Below are 16,099 nucleotides of genomic sequence, written 5' to 3'. Positions count from 1 at the left end.
TTATTCACTGAGAGATGGATGTGATTAAATTAGGTAGGGATTCAACAGGAATTAATGATAATGAATTCACACCTTCCCCCCTATGTTTTAAGAAGGAATCTTTTCATATATTGCTCGTTCATTAATATTGACCATTCATGAAAAACCATCAATTAGTTGAACTTTTTTTTTAATTCATATTGAGAAGATTGATCTTGCGCATTTAAAAAATAAATAAATAAATAAAAACATTGTCTTTTATAAATAATATAAATGCTTAGATGTTTAACGTCATTTAAATTGTAACTCCTAAAAGAATTAATCGCACTTGTAACTTACAATTGTAGTTAAAAATAACTTACAATTCTTATATTTATATTTCTTTTGGATTAAATATATCTTTTGATTATTCTTTAGTTTTGACTTGCTCAAAGTCAAAGAATCTTGGAAGGAGTTGCACATTTTAATCCGTCTTTATCCTTATAACCGGAATGCCACTGCTTCAATTAAAATTAATATACTAAATTGGCAATTATTTGGTCTATTGTAAGTATATTTTTAAGAGTAAAGTATTTTTTGAGTTTTAAATAAAAATTATGGGACCCATTTTAATCCCTTAAAAAAAAGTCAACTTGTGATCTATCTAAAATTCAAAATAAACTCAGTTAATCGAAATTGTGGTTCCTTTAAAATTCAAAGACGATCTATATTAGTTCTCTTTTTAATTTTCTGAGGGACCATTAGTCGATTTTTTTCTTCTAAAGATTAAATTGGGTCCTGTGATATTTTTTGATGACCCAAAAGATACTTTATTCTTTTTAAATTTAGATAAAAATTTAAATTATAAGAAAAAATTTAAGAGAAAAAATATATAAAAATATAAGATATATGCATAATTAAAATAGGTAAAATTTAGAGAGAGAAAAACGAAAAATTCCATAATTAACTCAAAATAATATAAATTTATAATCAAAAAAATTAACTGAAAAGTTTTTTAAAAAATATACTAAACAATTAATTAAACTAGTCTAAGAAATAAATTTAATTTAATATATAAATGTAAATTACAGCAATAACAAATGTTGATAATAAATATAGTGGGTAGTGTAGATGATGTAGATGTATCTCTTTTCAACAAGGAGGAGTTGTTAGTAGTTAGTTAATAGTCACTCATTTTAATATGACCTCACGCATTGATCTATATTGTTGTCACGTAGCTGATAGGTAAAGTCCTCGAAAAGATTGTTTCTTTAGTCAATGTATATCTAACTAGCACTGAATCAACTGCTTCGCGCATTTTATGCGTCTATTTAATTAAGATGGGAATATAAACAAAATATCTATGTCGACTACAGAAACCTACTCTTCGGTTTTTCTGGTTAAATAAGTTAACTTTTTTAGAGCCTGTGTTGACAATTTTATTTTATTTTTTAAAGTTATTTAAGTTAATGCTAAAAAAAAGGATTTTAAAAATAAATTTACAATTATATAAAAAAGAATTAACTTAAAATTATTTAAAAGTTGTTCATTTCAAAAAAAAAATTGATGCACTTAAAAAAATTATTTCTAAAAACTTTGGGCTTTTTACATTTTTGGGAAAAGTGTTTGTCATTTTAAATGACATAAAGTTATGTCATTTTAAGAGAGAGATTGACACAAGAAATTATTTTTTTATTAAAAATTTAAATTAAAAAAAATGCCATTCACTTTCTCTCCCATGATTTTCATTTCTTGTGTCTATTTTTCTCCTAAAATGACATAACTTATGTCATTTAAAATGACAAACATCAAATCCGACATTATTTTATTGGGTTAATTTTTTTCATTTTACATGAAAAAAAATTCCCATGTTACACACACAATTAAAATATGGGTCCCCTCTTTATTTTTTGTCTTCTCACTTTTTTGTGGATCCTTCTTATGTATTGAGTGTGTAGCGTGAGAAAATTTTCTTATGTAAAATGAAAAAATTAATCCACTTTTTTATTATAAAAAAAACTCTTTTTATTATAAAAACTTTTATAAAAAAAAAATTGGCCTAACTTCTAGTTATAAAAAGAAGAGAAACTAAAATATATATATATATATATATATATATAGGGAAATATTAGTCTCCTTCTACATGAGATAGTTTATCTTATTTTCTCTCACTTCAGTTTTCGCACTTCACTTTTTTCTTTTTTCTTTTTTCTTGTAATGGTGGGACCCACCTAGTTTCTCTCTACAACATAAGATACATATCTTATGTAAAATGAGATTAATAAAACGCATATATATATTCTCAAACAATCACTTAGTATAATTGGTGCTCGAGAATCAATATTTCGTAGACCACTTTCCTTATTGAAATTGTTAAGAGTAAAGTATATTTTGGGTTCTCAACAAAAATTACGGAGCCTATCTTAATCCTTCAGGGAAAAAAGTTGATTTGTAATTTCTCTAAAATTCAAAATAAACCCAATTATTGAAAATTATGGTCCTTCTAAAATTCAAAGAAGACCAACATTAGTCTTCGAAAGAACTAACATTGATCTATTTTGAATTTTAAAGGAACCACGAATGAATTTTTTTCTAAAGGATTTAATTGAGTCCCGTGATATTTATTGATGACCCAAAAGTATTTTATTCTATTGTTAAATAGCGTAGTTCATTTTATAGTAAATATTCTTTTGGGTCCTCAACAAAAAACACAGAACTCATTTTAATCGCTTAGAAAAAAATTACCCATATTAATTCTTCTTAAGAGACTAACGTGGATCTTTTTTTAATTTTAGATGGATCACAATTTTTAAAAACTGAAATTTTAGATGGACCACAAGTCAACTTTTTTTTTTTTTCTAAGAGATTAAAATAAATTTCATGATTTTTGTGGAGGACAAAAAATATTTACTCTTAATCTTATTTTACTACTATCTATTTATGGGGTCGTTTTCGCTATGACCTCTTCTTAGTTTAGTTATACTATTCTTCCCATGGCTATTGTCATTGTTACAAATTCAAGTCATTCTTACGCATTATTAAAAAAATTTAAAACAACGTTACCAAAAAAAATAAAAAAATAAAACACATTATTAATCTTTTAGTTATGAGTGTAACACAAACATCATATACATCACACGACATCTTTAAACTTAATAAATGATGCACTATTTGTTTTGGATCGCTCCCCATATTAATCTTAAACTGACTGGTAGGCTTGTTCTTAAAAACTCATTTCAGGTTTAATACGGTCTGTTTGGTGTGACGTATAAGATCTGATAGTATAAATTTATACTATATGTCAAGACATTTTCAGTTGTTTAGTGTGACACCGTATAGTATATATAAGTTTATACAGCAGAATCCCTTAATACATCAACACGATGTATAACTTAATCCGGACTAAAGGAGAGTGATTAGGCCTGATAAAGGATTAGTGTATTAACATTGTTGACCAGTGCAATTCTCAAAAATTAAAATATTATTTTAATATATTGATTTTTCAATATATTAAATTTTAAAATATTGAATATTTTTATTTTTATAAAAATTATTTTATTTTTTGAACACACTGATCAATAGTTTTTTATAAATATTAATATCATATGATATTTTTTGAAGAATTATATAAATTCTTTATTAAAATATATTTTTATTAAAAATAATTACTTTTATCCTATATAGTATTATACAGTGCATTACTAAATACTAGATGATATTATCTTATACAATATATTATTTTATACAATACCATGTCAAATGCTGGATAGTATTAAAATTCAATCAGACCTTATACTATCAGGCCTTATACCTTATACTATCAGATCTTATACTATCAAGTCTTATCCTATATTATGCAACAAACATATCCTTAATACATGTATTTCATGTCCTCATGAGTAAAGAGCCCTTATATCATGTAGGGGTCACTAAAAATCTTGGATATCCAATGAATCTGACAAAGTTGTTACTCAGACAGATCCTTATAAGAAATAACCACTCATTATTCTTCATCCCTTAGGTTATAACATCTCCATATGAAAGAAGGGTTTATCATCTATCATTTAACATGATCACAAAAATTTTCCTACACTCACAACATTTTGTGGGGCCCGCAGTAAAAAAAAAAACTCTGGCACGCAAAACGAATCTCTATAACATAACACAATCACTTTTCCTACAACATAACTCTTATAAAACCCATGAAAGAAACAATCTCCAAATAACCTTAGTTTGTCTCTCCATATCCGTAAACACACACCTATCTCCATTGAACTCATACATATACTAAGCTCTAGCACACTCAGGCCCCATTCAAGTTTTGGTTCCCTCATATTTTATTTTCATTAGACAGTTATTACATTGATATATTATTCCTCACCCATGTGGGGATATTTTTTCCTTGATTCATATATAGATTACTAGACTAATTGAGTCAAACATATTACAAAGGTGACAAATATCTCCCTACCAAGATTTTAACATAGTTGCATATCCACAACTTGAACTCGAGATTACTAGTTAAGTTGAAATAACCTCGTACTAGTTAGATACACGTGTTTGGTGATTTGATATTCTTAAACTAAACTCTATCTCTTTAATTTCACTAAGTGATGTCAAAAACACAAAATCAATATGTCCACAATTATTAATATGTGCCAACGAGAGTTGATCCAACTGTTCAAACCTTGAGCATACATTAATCGTGGCTTGGATTCGATTCTTTATCTTTTGCTTTTTGATAGAAAATGTGTAATCCTACTATAAATCATCGAGTGATTCGTCTGCCTTTGCACGGAGTGTGTCTCTCCTAATCTAAATTTTTATGTAAAAAGAAAAATATTGATCTATGTATGTGTCAAAGCCTTATAAACCACCTAACAAAGCAATAATGTAAGCAGTTTTTTTTTTTTCACAATTATTACCCAGTTCATTTCCTAAGAGAGCGATCGTCATCATTTTCTTTTCTTTTTCTTTTTTGATACCATCTGAACTTTTTATTATCTTTTATAGAATTTCTAGCATAATTTATTAGATACTAAATTGAGTATATTAGGATAATACTATCTTAACACATCATTAGTTATAATAATTATTAAATAAATATAATATCATGGTACACCCAACTGTATTTTTTTATTAATAATGTGTTAACAGTTGGCTGCACTAAATTTATATAAGAATTTCACATATACAGTCAAATTAATATAATCAACTATCAATATAATATAATACAACATATATATATAGGATGAGAACGGAAAAGTAAATTGGTCAAACTAAACAAATTGAGATGGACATTACTTCATACTATAATACCAAAAAATAAGTTATTAAAAGAAACTAAATTTTAATTTTTAATTATTGAAAAAATTAAATATTATTCATATTTTACTCTACAAAAGAATTTATAAATTACTTATTACTTAATTTGATTTTTAAAATTTTTAATTCATTACAAACAATACAAAATTTGAATATTCATTGATATTGTATTGAATAATTTAAACTATTGAATTTTTGACTTTTGATTTTTTTAAAACAAAACAATTGTTAATATTATATATATGGGTTTTATTAGTCTCCTTTCGAGTAAATATTTGGTGCTACTGTTGCACCAAGATTCAGTGCATCCCACCAATGGGAGTATTACACATCATAGGAGAGAGAAAAAATTATAGAAAAGAAAACTTTAACTAATATGTAATATTTTTATTAGTGGGATGTACTGAATCTTTGGTGCAACAGTAGTACCAAAGATTTATTCTCTCCTTTCACATAAGATAGTTATATTATGTTGTAGAGAAAAAAATAAGTGGATCCTACCAAGAAACAAGAAAAAAAAGGTGAGATGCGAAAATCGAAGTCACAAAACATGAAAGAAGATATTTTATACGAAAGGAGAGTAATATTTTTCGATATATATATATAAAAAAGAAACTTTCGTAACAGTCCATTAAAGAGAAAGAGATAGTCTGGTAGTCTTGAACTATTCCACCTTCTCATGAATTCAACCGCTAACTAATTAACTTGATATAAAAGCCTTAATTAAAGGCAGATCAGCCGATTCAATTTCAATAAATAAAAGGAAAGTTGGAAGTTAGTCCAGCGTAATACATCTATGTTGAATAGGATTTGTTTCTCTTAAAATTAACCAATTATAGCTACAATTAATCGATTATTGTATAAAAATAAAAATAAAAATCAACCGATACATTTTAACACCTTCATTATTTATTGGGAAAAGTTCAAAAATTCCTTACCCTTTTTTTTTAATCATTTGTCCCCTTATGATTTTTTTCATCCAAAAAATCCTTAATATTATTAGAAACTTAATTAATTTGTCTATTTTACCCATCTTAGAAGGAAAAAAAATTAAGGACAAAAATAAAAAATAAAATCAAATATGTTGAAAATTAGAACACTTACATTAAAGAATAAAAGGAAAAAAAATTTAAAAAAAAGGAAAAAAGACAAAATATATTTAAAAAAAAAATCAAGAACAAAAAATGGAAGAAAAAATAATACCAAATATGTTGAAAACTAGTAAGATAAAAAACTAAAAGTAAAAAATAAATGAAAATAGTCTAAATAAAAAAAATAGAATGACAAAAAATAAATAAAAGAAAAAAAATAAGATTATATATGTTTAAATAATAAAAAAACAACAACAAACTAAGCACATAAAAATAAAAGAAAAAATATGACCAGATATGTTGGAAACTTACAAAATTAATTTTTTTTTTCTATTTCTTGTTTTTCTTTTTTTTTTCTTATTTCTTTCAACAGTGTTAAAAAAGAAAAATTAAAAAAATAGAAGAAAAAAAGAACAAATGTATCTGATTAAAAAAAAAATTGAGGACTAAAAAATAGAAGAAAAAATAAAGCTAAATATGTTACAAATTTATAATATTGATTTTGTTTCTTCTATTTCGTTTTTGCCTTTTTTTCTCTTTATTTTTTGTCATCAGTCTATTCTTTACCCTTTAAGAAGAGTAAAATAAGAAAATTAATTAGGTCTATAACGGTAATAAGGATGGATTTGGATAAAAAAAATCATAAAGGGTAACTGATTCAAAACAAAAGTATATGGAATTTTTTGAACTTTTCCCTAATTTGTTATATATGTAAATGTACATATATTTCATTATAATTTTAACTTTTAATTTTTCAATGAACAATTATAACTCTGTATTTATCTTATTAATTGCAATCCTTATTTCGAAATAGCCGATTTCAAACAAAATAAAATAAATAAAACTATAATAAAGTGGGAATGTGGGTACGTAAATCATAGACATTGAATTAAATATCTGATGCACTGCCACTTATACATACTATCTCAGTATCACTATTCATACACTCAATTTATATTGTAAATGATCTAAAAATGAGTCCTGAATCTTTTGACTGTCTTAATTGCTCGGAATTGAGTTTTGTTTGATATGATATTGGAGCTACTGCTCAGTAATTTTGCCCATAGTTATGCTGAGAGATCAGTGATATTGCTTGTCGCTTGTTTAGGTATGGCCAGGATTGACTACTTGGTGTAACCTCTTAAGTTCATTTTGCAATGCACTGTTGACAGATTTCTCTTCATGAATTAAAGATATATTTCTGTTTTTGTAAAATTAAAATTGTTGGTCATTGAAAATAAGTGAAAACAGAAAATGTTAATACTGCAAGTTAGTGCAGTCCACAGGGAGGTGAGTTCAAAAATAATTGACCATATAATTTCGGGCCTAAAATTTTGTGCAAATATATTTAGACAGCCCAATTATAATTTAGCATCCAGCCCAATCATAGCCCAGAATCTACCTCTGCCCGACTTGATAGTTTATGATGCACACCCATTACTGTTCTGCCCAATTCTGATTTCTGATTCTACAAACAATATTTTTTTTTTAAAGTCTTAAATTCAAGATAGTATAGATATCTTAATTGACACAGGTAAAAGGTAACAACAGTATTTCACAGAATTTAGTATCCAATCACCCAAAATTTATACAAGATCTTCATTTTAGGTTTTTCATCAGAATAAATAGAAAAGATGTTATGTCGTAAAAGAAGATTGAAGCTAAAGCGGAATCATCTATATATATATAACATGCTTTAGTTTTCAGCCAAAGTTCATGGATCGATAAAGAATTATTGCATTTCAACACAAGTTATGATTCACACTGACACTCATCATTAATTTGAGGTTTGACCTAATTTTTTGAGTGAAATTAAAGAAAATATTTAACATATAAATTATTTTATTATGATATATATTATTTTCTTACAAACTTACACTTGTATCATATGTATATATGTATACAAGTGATATATGAAAGCATAACAACTATATTAGTTTTTAATAAGAAATAAAAGTATGATTAAAGAAAGTAAATGAACTCTACATAAATTGAGATTTTAATTGATTAGTTAAGATGAAGCATGTTACACAAAAGATTGCGAGGGAACAGTGATGGCTAAAGGTACAAAAAGATTTATTATCCTTAGTAATTCTGTCCGATTCGATTGGAATAATCGAATAATTAATTAACTAGTGAAAAAAAATTTAAAAATAAAGACTATATAAAAGAACTTTTACGTCATATCTGCTGGGGTCATATAATTTTTTATATTGTACCGATAAGATGAGACGGCCTGGATTAAGTCAACTTCTTCTGTTTGTATGTTTTGTAAAACAACGCATCAAAAAGGTTCCAAAAGGTTATAAGAGTACAAATAACTTTGACATCTCGTAAGCTATTTCAACTTGTATGCCGCCCAATATATATTCAATTCAATACCTTAGAGCTCACACTTTTCATTCGTTAAGAAGTTTTATTCTAGCTAGTTGTAGTTGGTGTGGTTAGTTAAACTGTTACTCACGTACACGTACACCTCCACCAAATATCTTTATTCTCATCCCCCAAAGAAAACGCCCTTAGTGGAGGGTTTGAACTTTGAAGAAGCTCGTAATGGAGTAGCTTAAAAGTAACTCCTAGCCAATATAGAATATATGCATGGAATGGGTAATGTATGTTATTTTTTGCTTCAGAGGCAACCACATGATAATGACTTGAACAGTATAAATGATGGTGGGTGTTTCAGGAATGATGACCATAATTAATCATCGGTACATATATATTCAATCATCAATCATTCGAAGCAATGTATGCAAAAGCAACTTCTAAGCAATAACTGATTATATGTAAGTTACAATAGAAAGGAGTGTTTTATAGAAGCAGGGGTGGCTCGGAACTATAGTGATGGTCAAGAACCACAGGGCAGGGTGCCGAGTGTACATAGAGAAAACAGATTGTACCCTTTGATTACGTTTTACGTTTCCCCGCCAAGATTCTAGATTGGTTTCCCAAGGCCAGATAGTACTGATTCATTGAATTGAAGATATACAATTTTTTTTACAAATCTATATTCATAAAATATATTTTAAATTATAATGTCTAAATTTTAACTCAAATAGTTGCATTTTAATTTTCCTAAGATATTTAATTAAACTTGGGGAAAGTAGAGGTAGACCGAAACTTACTTGGGAAAAGGTAATAAAATAAAATTTAATGGAGTGAGATATAGATTGGCAAATGGTATATCTTAGAACGGAATGGAGAAAATTAATGATGATCTTTTTTTAGTTTTTTTCCCCTTCATTTCTCTTTCTTTTTTACTTATATATATATTTACTATTCTATTTTTTTTTTATTTTTTTTACTTTTATTTTTATTTTTTCAACTTTTTTTGTATCTTTTATTTGGATTTATCTATCTCCGACCCCAATTAATTTGAGATAAAAGTGTTGTTAATGTTGATGTTGATTTAATTAACTTGGATCCTAAATAAAAACAGATGGCATTGCAGTAATAACTAGTACAAGATCTAACATCTAACAACAACAACAAACTAATGTCTGCCATTAGAAAATTTATAAAATTAATATAATAATAAAACTCTAATCGAGATAAAAACGAAGTCCCAACTCTTATTTTAGTACATAGAAGTTCCAAATTTGTTGTGTTTAGAAGATAATGTTGAGTTCACTTCTGTGACGTTAGGATTAAAGAACTCATATAAAGAAATTAGTTTTTTTGACTCCATCGGTATAAGCAAAGCAAACAAGATATATGGTTATACTTACACCTTGTAGCATGATATACTAGCAAACAATACATGTGATGTGTAAGGTTGGGGACCAAAGAAACGCCAGGGCTAGAAAACATGCACGCGGAGATGGCATAGTAACGACAGGACAGGAAAGTGCATTTGCATGATGTGTTCATCATGCATGCATGGACATGTTCTCATGCCACCACCATCTTTCTACAATGGATATTTAATTGAGTCTGCCCCCCATCCAATTGGGCCACCATGGAAAATATAATACAATTCCACTTGATTGAAGTAAACTTTGTAGAATTCATTCTTTAACCAAAGCAGCAATTAAAGTTTTTCAGCTTCCATCAAGGAAGGAACAAAACTACATGTACCCACGTGGGACTTCAGAAGCCAATACCAAAAACAGCGTTACTTTTTAGCTGTTAAAAAATCCATTATAATGTTGAAAATTTTCTATTTTACTTGTTCAATAATCTAAGAAAGTTTCCCCTATATGATGAAGCATGGAAAACGGCGTGATTAGTTCTTCCTAAATTTCTGTTCAGCTTTTTATTGGCACCCTGTTATTCCTCTGTTAGAAGGTTGAGTATCTTTCTTGATGTGAGGTGAAAGATACATCAGACATTTTATTTTCCTTTATAAATCTGTACTCCATATAGATGGACGAATCAAAATGCGGCAACGACGTGCAATGAATTATTCCATTATAAATTTTCACATAACATTATTATGTTTAAAATAAAATAAAAAAGACTTTAAACAGAAATACAAATTTTGATAAGACTATTATTTAAATTCTTTGTTTTTATTTATTTATTTATTTACATCATCTTACTTATAACTAAGTTAGGTGAAAGCATCATGTCTGAAATCAACGACTTGCAAAAATGTCAAAACTGTATAAAACTACCGTAAACTCTTCCAGTTAAGGGTCACTCTCAAATAGACTTGTGTTTCTGTTGATCATTTTGCTCCGTCTCTGTATCAAGTCACGAGGCTACCTAGAGTTTTTCCCACTAACCCGACCTTTTCTTACTCTCTACAAAGTAACACCAACATAATAATACTAACAAACAAAAACAACAGCAACTTGTCTCCATCGACCTTAACCAAACCCAACTCGATTATCAAATTGCCTTTAAAAGTATTCCCTTTTAGTTTCAGTTTTACTGCCCCATTTTAATACTATTTCTCTTTCTCACATCACACACACACACACACACACACACACATTCAGATCCTTTTAACACCAACCCATTATTGCTTCTTCATTAATTAAGACAATGACTCGGCTATTCCGATCCAAATCTTGCGGACTGGTCGAGTTCAACCCTTCTCCGCCAAGTCCATTTTTTCACAATGTGAAAGATGAGGACGAAGAAGAAGAAGATAGTGACGACTATGAAGATGATTCAAGCAACCCCGTTTCAACGCCGTTCATCAATCCAGTGTCAAAAGCAGGTGGTCGTGGCTTCCAATCACAAAATCAGCACCAGTTTGCCATATTGGATATTCTGGTGGCTGCGCTCAAGAAGTCATTGGTTAGTTGCAGTGTGGAGAGGGAGGATGTTTCTTCTTCCTTGGATATTAGCTGGCCAACGGAGGTTCGCCATGTCTCTCATGTTACCTTTGATAGGTTCCATGGCTTTCTTGGTTTGCCCACTGAGCTAGAGCCCGAGGTTCCAAGGAGGGTGCCTAGTGCCAGGTGAACTCTTTATTCTTTTCTTCCTTTCTTCTTTTTAACTAATCTTAGCTGTTACTTAATAACAGATAACAGAACATCAAATTGGGTAATGGACCTAAACACTAAATGTTCAACTTTGTTGAGATTTCGTTCTGATCAGATAGAGTGTTAACTTGTGATTTCTTAGAATTAGATACATTTGTCTTTTCGGTGTATCAGTAAGATTGTAATGAACTAGGCAACAGAGTCGATCTGAATTTGATCGATTTTGAAGAAAAAATCATTGGATTCAATCCATTCGGTTTGATTATTTATTCGTCTATTCAGTTTGAATTTTTTTTAAAATTCAATTCAATTTTATTCAGTTTGAATTGGATTAGTCTCCAGTTTTTCTAAAATCCTAAAATTTAATAACTTGTTATATCAAAATAAAACCATAAACTCATAAATAATTAAAATAGATTAATAGACAATAAAAAATAAAACAAGATAATTTGCTATCAATAACACTCAAATTATGAATCACCATATTTCGAAAATAATAAATACATAATACATTGGATCGGTTTTTATTGACCAAACCGAAAATTGATCAAATTCAATTAAAATATGCAGTTTTTTTTTTCGGTTTTTGAATTTTTGATTTTCGGTTAATTCGATTATCAGTTTTTCGATTCGGTCAATGCGATTTGAATCTGTTTGGATTAATTGATGAAGATCCTGCTAACCAAATGGCCTCAATTTGGAATGCATCTTCAGATGCAGAATTGTTTGCCATTTTTGCATCCAACAGGATGTTCTGAACGGAGAAGATTTTGGGTTTTGTTTGAGGTGGTTCAGTGTAAGTTTTAAGTTCCCAACCCACTTTTAAACTTCGGTCAGATTTTGGCTTTATCACTTGGCTGGCATCAGTTCAAAGTTCAAATCTTGAATTGATTTTTAATTAAAAAAAATTGCTTGATAGCTGTGAATCCATCAAAGGTTTCCTTTGGTTTTGATTGCACATCGGAAGTTTAAAATTTTAATGTTGGTTAGGCTGAATGCGAAAGGAATATGGTCCCATTTATGTTTGATAAATCAATCGGCTTATATCTCTCACTCAAATACTCTGATCACTTAAAACTGAGGTGAAAAAAAACCGTTGTCTCTGGATTTGTGGGCTTGCGGCTACAAACTGAATACAACTTAGAAAGGCTCTTTGATTGATTTTGTGGTTGTTGGTTGTGAATTTCTTACTTGCCTCTTCGCTGCTTACTGATAAGGAAATTCAATTGCTGTGGGCGAGAGATTTTTAATAGTTTATATTATTTTCTAACACACCTTCTCGTACAAGAGCTCTTTGGAGTTCAAGCTTATCTTGTTGATTTAATTCCATTAGAATGTGAGGGCTGTGAGGATTAGGGATGTGCAAAATAACCAAAAAAACTGAACCGAACCATGAACTGAACCGAACCTTCCTTAAAATAGTCGGTTTTTAAAAATCAGTTTATGAACCGAACCGGTTTTTAAAATCAGTTTAAGAACTGAACCACTTCGAACCGAACCGTTTCCAAACCGATTCCGAACCGAACCAAACCATTTTCAAACCGAACCAAATTGATTTTTATAACTTTATTTTTTAATTTTTCTTTTCTTTTCAAAAAAAGGGTCGACCCGAACCGTTTCCAACCGAACCGAACTACTTTCGAACTGAACTAGTTTTGAACCGAACCAAACCACTTCCGAACCGAACCATTTAAATCAATTCGGTTCAGTTTTTCAAAAAATTCGATTCGGTTCGACTCATGCACATCCCTAGTGAGCATTGAACTTGTGACCTCGTGGTCATTGAATACAATATGGAAAAAACCAATTCAAATCAAAAGCTAAAATTGTTAAGTGGTGACCTTATTAATGGTTTATATTATTCTCTTATACTCTTACTCTATTTTTCTTTTAAATCCATCTTTGACTTGAGTTTTATCATCATGCAGTGCAAAGGTATTTGGAGTTTCGGCAAAGTCAATGCAGTGCTCTTACGATGAAAGGGGGAACAGTGTCCCAACGATTCTGCTGATGATGCAAAAGCGATTGTATTCAGAGGGAGGCCTTAAGGTATGTTCTGTTTGTGTCGAATTAGTTTTTAAAAGCATTTAATTGGCTTTATTTATGGCAATTGCTACGGTACTTACCGTATACCGGTACATTGACTTAATTATGAAACCCCTATTGGTTGTTTGGCGTTATTATAAATGTGTATGAATTCATTAAATATAACCGATCACCAATGAAATTTATTTGACAACCTACCTTGAGTACTGAATAAATCCCCTTTACTTTTACATTATTTTGAGGTCTAATTTCATGCTTGCCATGCCTGTAGGCAGAAGGAATATTTCGAATAAATGCTGATAACAGCCAAGAAGAGTTGGTTCGTAATCAGTTAAACAGAGGTCTAGTGCCACGTGGAATCGACGTTCATTGTTTATCTGGTTTGATGAAGGTACATATTAAAATGCATTATTAAGGGGTTCTTTCTTATAAACAACTCAGTGCCTGCATGGAATAAATATTTTAGTGTTATGATGTTGACAATTTTCCTAAACTGTTAACGAGGTACGTTTTTCATGGCTTGCAGGCTTGGTTTAGAGAGCTTCCAACTGGGGTACTTGATTCTCTCACCCCAGAACAGGTGATGCACTGCAATTCAGAAGAGGATTGTACTAATCTTGTCAAGCTACTTCCTTCAACAGAAGCTGCACTGCTTGACTGGGCAATCAATTTGATGGCAGACGTTGTTGAAAATGAACAGTTCAACAAGATGAATGCACGCAATATTGCTATGGTTTTTGCGCCCAACATGACACAGGTTAGTTACATTATAATCAAAGATGTATGGTTTTGTTCCTTCTGTTGTTTCTGCTTTATAGTTAGGCTCATTATTTAGTTGAACAACCTAATATCATATAATATTTTCAATTTATTCATTGGTTCTCTTATGTTTGAACCATTTTTCCATCATTTTAAAGAAACAATGAAAAAATAGTTGTTTTCAGAAATATGTTATTGATAGAATTAGCAATTGAAATTTAGAGTATTCAATATACTTGTTAAGATATATAAAATCATTAATGTAGCCTCACACAATAGTTTAAGCTTTTGGGTTGAATTGGTTCTTAACATGGTATCAGAGCCTCGGTGTACCGGGTTCGATCCTCACCGCCTCCCACTTTCTTTCAAGTGGAATTTCTTTCTTCGCACATGTAGGTGGACTTGTGCATTGTCCACTTTTCAAGCCCAGTGAGCTCTCGTGTGAGGATGCGCGTTGAGATATATAAAATCATTAATGTAGTCTCACCTAATAACTTAAGCTTTTGGGTTGAATTGGTTCTTAATAATACTAATATTAATGGGCATGGTATAATGATGAACAATGACCGGCATTGTATGTACATGTTATTTATGGTAAGAGCATGTTTAATTTAAATGCTTGTTTTCCTGTGCTATGCAGATGGCCGACCCTTTGACTGCATTGATTCATGCAGTGCAAGTCATGAACTTCCTTAAGACATTGGTTCTGAAGACCCTTCGAGAGAGACATGAATCAATTGCCAAGGCGACAGAGTTTTCATCTCCCTCCTGCAAAGGCGATTCACATCCTTTTAAAATTATAAGTGAGGGATGTTGCGAGCAAACAGAGGATACTTGTGCCACAGTCAAGAGTAAGTTATGGAGGACTTGTTCTACCTTGGGAAGAATAGAATGGTGTATTGAGGAGAAACTTTGGAGCTCTGAGGAGAAGGGAAATGGAAGCCTGGAATTTGAATCTGTTTCAGGTGGTAGCTCACCTTCTAGTTCTAGATATGAGAGTAATCATGCTTTAGAAAATAGATATGACAGCGAACATTGGCTGAGATTGAGAAAAGGAGTGCGCAGGCTATGCAGGCACCCTGTATTTCAATTCAGCAGGCCAACTAAGAAGCCTGCTGGTCTTGGCATTATAAATACTAGGTAAGCAAGTGGAGAGGCTTGGACCTAAAATAACTACTCCATGCTCTGATTTTATGGCTTGGCTTGTGTGATTGAGATTGACATGTATACATGTTTGCCTGAGATTGTATGTAGCACAGCTTCACTTGTAACTGTTGCTTCATATCTTAGAAGAATGCAAGTTCATGAGATCTCGTGTGTTGAATATCATAGATACAAGAGGAAATGATAGTAATCCTTGTTGTATTAAACTACACAACATTGGTGCTATTATATAGCAAACCAATTGAAGAATACAGAGAGACACACTCAATATGGGACTTCTACACTATTAACACTAACACTCTTAACACTCCCCCTCAAGCT

The 16,099-nt window shown here is 30.1% G+C and overlaps 1 protein-coding gene across 1 annotated transcript; it reads left to right on the top strand.

The window, feature by feature from the left end:
* Positions 1–11,363: 11,363 nt before the first annotated feature.
* Positions 11,364–15,782, top strand: LOC133315298 (rho GTPase-activating protein 3). The gene is given in 5 exon segments (XM_061516896.1): positions 11,364–11,785; positions 13,738–13,858; positions 14,127–14,246; positions 14,382–14,612; positions 15,255–15,782. Coding segments are annotated over 5 exon segments (1,422 nt in total).
* The last annotated feature ends 317 nt before the right edge of the window (positions 15,783–16,099 follow it).

This window comes from Gastrolobium bilobum, unplaced genomic scaffold (genome assembly GCF_033153095.1).
Source record: "Gastrolobium bilobum isolate Gb01-03AN ecotype WA unplaced genomic scaffold, APGP_CSIRO_Gbil_v1 utg1030, whole genome shotgun sequence".
Taxonomy (NCBI): Eukaryota; Viridiplantae; Streptophyta; class Magnoliopsida; order Fabales; family Fabaceae; genus Gastrolobium; species Gastrolobium bilobum.
Note: the sequence above shows the minus strand (reverse complement) of the source record. Positions and strands in the feature narration are given on the sequence as shown.